We start from the raw sequence: 5,387 nt of genomic DNA, 5'->3' as shown, positions 1-5,387 counted from the left end.
TGGGGTAATGAGGGTACCAACCTCAGACGTGTTGGGGTAATGAGGGTACCAACCTCAGACGGTATACTCAGTGCAATGCTCTGAGTATAGCGCTGGGCACATGGCAGACTCTGAGTAAATGGGAGCGAGTGTTTCTGCCAAGAGTTCTGGCAGGAGGGCTCTGAACTGGAGGGAAGAAAGCAGGGGCATACAGCTGTTGGTGGGAGCATGCGCAAGAGAGTTGCAGAATGACAGTGGTCATCCTCGGTGGTGCTCAGCGCGGCTCACGTGTCCCAGTCCTCTGCCCACCGCAGCCACACACAGACCTCGAGCGTAGCTGGCGGGACAAGGCAGGAGACTGGAGCGTGAGCGCACTAACAAGGAACCTGTTGGGCAGTGGGAGCGGGGGGATGGGGCGGAGCCAAGTCCCCGTCCCCGTCCCCACAAAGCCTCCGATGTGACCCACCCTGAAAACGGCCAGAAAGTAACACTGCTCCGAATTACTATCCTAAAGTGAGGATGGGCGCAAGCCGCTGGCGATTAGTAGCCGGCGTTGACCGCGCCCCTCCGTCGCTCCCCTAGAGCCACTCGGGCGGAGTCCCGGGTCGCGCGCCAGGTTTCCTCGGTGCCTTCTGACTTGCGGCTCCGGGGCCACACGACCGCTCACCAAACGGCTCGTCGTGCTGGGGGTGTAGGCAGCGTCGGACGTCGGGTCGGTGTTGGCACAGCGCCCGGCTTTCGGGACGCGGAGCTTGGGTTCCCTCGGCTTGCACCGGCTCACCCGGCGGGTCGCCGGGGCCGGCGGGAGGGTGGGCCCGAGAACCCGGACCCCGCTCCAGTGGCACCTCGGCCCCGCCCCGCCCCGCCCCGCCCCCCCTCCGCCTCATTGGCAGCCGCACACGCGTCGGGGGTTGCCAGGGCGACGGGTCGCGGAGCCGCAAGTCAGCGCTAAGCCGAGGCAGTCGGCCTCCGGCGGAGGGAGAGCGGGAGGCCGGAGGGCGGGCGGCGGAGAGCGGCTGCGGGGTCCCGAGCGGGCGCCTCCTCCTGGCTCGGCCCGGCCCCCCTCCCGGCGCAGGGACAGGCCGGGGCGGGGGGCCCCGGAGCCGGCGCGGCCTCGGCCCCGTCGGGGAGGCCCCGGGGGCGGCCAGGGCGGGGCGATGCCGGGAGGCGGAGGCGGCGGTGGCGGCGGCGGCGGCGGCCCGGGCCGCGGCCCGTGACCATGGGCATCGCCGAGTCCACGCCGGACGAGCTGCCGTCGGACGCGGAGGAGCAGCTGCGCAGCGGCGAGCAGCAGCTGGAGCTGAGCGGGAGGCGGCTGCGGCGGCTGCCCAGCGCCGTGTGCGCGCTGAGCCGCCTGCAGAAGCTCTACGTGAGCGGCACGGGGCTGCGCGAGCTGCCCGAGGAGATCGAGGAGCTGCGCGAGCTGCGCATCCTGGCGCTCGACTTCAACAAGCTCGAGCGCCTGCCCGACGGCCTGTGTCGCCTGCCGCGCCTCACGCGCCTCTACCTGGGCGGCAACCGGCTGCTGGCTCTGCCCGCGGACTTCGCGCAGCTGCAGAGCCTGCGCTGCCTCTGGATCGAGGGCAACTTCCTGCGGCGCTTCCCGCGGCCGCTGCTGCGCCTGGTGGCGCTGCAGTCGCTGCAGATGGGCGACAACCGGCTGCGCGCGCTGCCCGCGGAGCTGCCGCGCATGACGGGCCTGCGCGGCCTGTGGCTCTACGGTAACCGCTTCGAGGAGTTCCCGCCCGCGCTGCTGCGCATGGGCCGCCTGCACATCCTCGACCTGGACCGCAACCGCCTGGGCGGCTTCCCTGACCTGCACCCGCTGCGCGCCCTGCGCGTCTTCTCCTACGACCACAACCCGGTCACGGGGCCCCCGCGCGTCGCCGACACCGTCTTCCTCGTGGGCGAGGGCGCCGTCGAGCGCATGGCAGAACGCGACGAGCCCATGCCTCGGCCGCCACCCCGGCGTCCAGCTCGGGCCTTTGAGGATGAGGAGGAAGAGGACCTACTCATCGGGGGCGGTGGCTCCCGGGCTCTGGGGGCCCCCCGGGGCAGCCTCCCTGCCCTGGAAGCCGCTCCGGGACTGGGCACCTGAGCCTATGCTCTGGATGCTGGACTTTGGCCATTCTGGGAGGAGGGGCTCTGGGAAGGTCTGTGGGAACGGCGGATCCCTACCTTGGGGCAGTGAAGGGGCCACTTTGGGTGAGCTATAGGGACAGGCAGGCCTGGGGGCCATCTTTGCACACTCCTGGTTGGTAAGCAGCCTGCCACCTGGCTGATCTCTGGGCAGTCCTCAGACTGGGAAGCCTGGTTCGGTCTAGTCGACTCGGGCTCTGTCTAGTCGGATAGCGTCGCTGACAGCACAGCGGAGATGCTGGTTAGCGCTGTCCATGGCATCACCACCTCTGGCTGAGTCTGGGTGCCCAGCGTGCCACACCAGCCCTCCCTCTCCTGGAGTTTCGATCTCCTAAAGCCACCCTTCCTGGTGCAGGAGCCGCTACCTCTGGGGTGGACCACAGGCCTGTGTGAGCCCGAACTGCCCTTGGAGGAGGGCCCGGGCCCCGCGCCAGTGCCCAGGACAGAAGTGAGAGCGGGATTGGGGCCCTAACACCCAAGCTGCTCTTGGCCCTCCACTGGGGCCCATCGCACATACCTCCCTTCCCAGGCCCCCTAAAACTTGCATGGGGTAGGGGGCGCTTAGAAGGCAGGGTCTTTACTCCTGCCTCTGATTCTGTTCTGTTCTCTCAGCTTGTGCCTGGAATCTTGCTGGGAGCAGAGAGCTCTCTCTCCCTTCCCCACAGCCTGAGCCTTCCAGCTGTCAAGTTTGAGAAGAATCCACTGTGCCTCTAGGGCCTCCTGCGCGGAGGAGAGAGGATCTCTGCTCTGGGAGGCTGCTCCGGGGCCTCTCCCACTGCCTGCACTCTCCATTCCCTTAAATGGGCACAGTCAGGGTGGCTGGCACAGCGTGGGGCACGGGACAAGCACTGTGTGCCTCCACTCCGTCACCAGGGACAGCCTTAGGGGGTGAGGAGTGGGGTGCCGCTCTACAATTCCCAGGGCCAGATCTTTCCCATCCAAGCAATAACGGAAGGAGGGGGCCAGGGCGGGGGACACTCAGGGACACCGTCAGGGGCAGGGGCCCCACATGGTAGTGTTTTCTTTAGGAAGAAAAAAAAAAACTGGCTGTAAACATAAATTATATTTCTTGGAGAAAGAATGTGTGTTTCCCACATGCCTGTTTATTTATAAGTCCTGGGAGCACTGGGTCCCAGGGCTGTGGGGAACCTGGGCTCCCTCTGGCCCGGCGGTCCTGTCCATGTGCGCCAGCTCTGCGTCAGGCGGGCCGTGGCCAAACAGTTGTGTCCCGTCTGGGGACCGACCGCCTGCCCTCTGTTACGAATGGCTTTGGCTGCTTGAGGCTGGTCTCCTGTCTCGCTCTCACTCACTCTGCCTGCCAGAAACCACTCTCACCTCCTTTTTTGTCCTTTCTAGCTTGCTTCATAGGTTCCCGGCCCTTAATATAATGTGAATCTCCCTCAAGCTGAGCTGACCTTTCTCTCTCCTTTCCCGGGCACTCGCCCCACCCCCACTCCCTCGCCGTGTGTCTATTCTTCCCTCTTTCCACATCCCTCCCTCTGCTTTCCTTTTTCTTCTTCTCTGCCTCCTTATCTCTTTTTTACTCAGTCATGGTATTACTTTCTTTCCTCGTTATTCAAGAAAAAAAGATTTAAAGAAAACATCATAAAGCCTCAAGCCTAGAGGCTCATCTCCCATGAGAAGATGCTGCCCGGCCACGGTCACCATGGCAACAGGGCTGATGTCATTCAAGGCCCAAAGGTCAGGTCCGGCCCAGCAGCTCTGTCGGTCACTGGGCTGGGCCTGGGTTACAGGGAGGCTTGGGATAGATCTGGGAGCAACTGACTTGCAAGTGAGAGAAAAGGCCTTGAACGGACAGAAGGAGTGGGTGGGTGGGGAAGACTCCTGCTCCAGGACAATGAGGGGTCTGGGGCTTGGCTGCCGAGCTTTTCCCTCCTGGGGCTCCTCAGGTGCCCCTGCTCCCCTGGCTGGAGCTCCGTCAGGGTCAGTGGTCCTTTCTGGGGCTTGGGAACTTGGAGGATGGAATTTTAGGTCTCAGAATCGCTCAAGGTAGGAACCGCAGCTGACCAGAGACTGTCCTCTTGCTCCGTGACTCAGACCACAGCATATAGGAAATAGCCCTGAGGCCAGATTCAGAAGGCGAGGGTTCCAGTCCTAGTTCTGCGATTGGCCAAGTGACTTGGAGCCCGTCGTGGTCCCCTGGGCCTCAGTTTCCCCATGTGCACACACGGTGTTGGGTTTATGTAGATGGGATGCTACAGCTCAGAACGCCATGCAACCTGGCATTTCTCTACCTCCCTCTGTGCTAATCTGAGATGTAGGGGAAGTCGAGGTGCGAGGGGCGGGGGGAACCACAGTCACCCTGGAGTACCTACTGGCCCCCATAGCCCAGATTTTCTCCCACTCGTTGGTGTGCTACCCTGTACCCCTTCCCCTGCTGCACCTGCCTGAGAACTCTAGGTGGGGCCAAGGCCCCATGCGTACCCCAGGGCCATGTGCAGGCACAGAGGGCCCCTACCGAACATGGCACCCTCCTCCATGGCTGCTTACCAGCTAAGCAGGGGCTGCCAAGGCTAAGTTTCTCTCCAGGGAGAGGAAGAACCTGTTGGGGCCCAGTTCCCGGCTTTGCTACTTGCTTGCACCACCACCAGGAACCAGCTCCTCTTGGGAAATGAGACCGTTTGGCTAAAGTGGTTGTAGACTCCTGGCTTGAGAGCACTATCGAGGGGTCTGGGTCTCCATCTGGAAATGGAGAGACCAGGATAGGGAGGGGGCCGTTGCCAAGGACAGTTGCCAAGGACAACTGGAAAGAGCACGGTATTGGGAGTCCTAGCTCACCCCTGCCCCAACGGCCTGTGACTTCTCACTTGGCGTTGGGGGGAGGGGGCGGGGGGTTGGGGAAGGGAAAAGATTTTTGGAGGGGAATTTGTAACAGTGGACCTGTCTACAGCACTCCTGTCGGTGCGGGGCAGTCAGTGGGGGGGGGGGGGGGGGCCTTGGGGGAGCACCTTGGAAGCTCTCCAAGAGCTGTGTGTGTGCCCAGGGTTCAGGGATCAGAGCCAGAGGGCAGGCAGAGGCGATCGTGATGACAAATGAGCAGAGGCAGTAGCAGGGTGAGGGACAGGCTCCGAGAGGGAAGGGACTTGCTCATCCATGGGGTTCAGGTCTCCTAACCTTCAGCTGAATCCACACCACAGGAGATCCCCTCTGTCCTAAGCTGATGGTTGGGTCTCGGTGCGTGATGGGTGGGATCGTGCCCTCCCAAAGCCTCCCAGCAGCCAGACCCGGCCAGCAGAGTGGCAGAGACC

The 5,387-nt window shown here is 63.5% G+C and overlaps 1 protein-coding gene across 1 annotated transcript; it reads left to right on the top strand.

The window, feature by feature from the left end:
• The first annotated feature begins 1,146 nt into the window (after positions 1-1,146).
• Positions 1,147-3,151, top strand: LRRC10B (leucine rich repeat containing 10B). The gene has a single exon (XM_059385241.1). It carries the CDS (start codon positions 1,199-1,201, stop codon positions 2,075-2,077), a length of 879 nt encoding a protein of 292 aa, XP_059241224.1. The 5' UTR covers positions 1,147-1,198; the 3' UTR covers positions 2,078-3,151.
• The last annotated feature ends 2,236 nt before the right edge of the window (positions 3,152-5,387 follow it).

The sequence above is a fragment of the Mustela nigripes genome, chromosome 1 (assembly GCF_022355385.1).
Source record: "Mustela nigripes isolate SB6536 chromosome 1, MUSNIG.SB6536, whole genome shotgun sequence".
In the NCBI taxonomy this organism is placed as follows: Eukaryota; Metazoa; Chordata; class Mammalia; order Carnivora; family Mustelidae; genus Mustela; species Mustela nigripes.
This window is presented reverse-complemented; position numbering and strand designations above follow the sequence as displayed.

Bases quoted from the DNA above. Each gene is read 5' to 3' on its own strand.
- LRRC10B (XM_059385241.1), top strand. From the start codon at position 1,199: ATGGGCATCGCCGAGTCCACGCCGGACGAGCTGCCGTCGGACGCGGAG.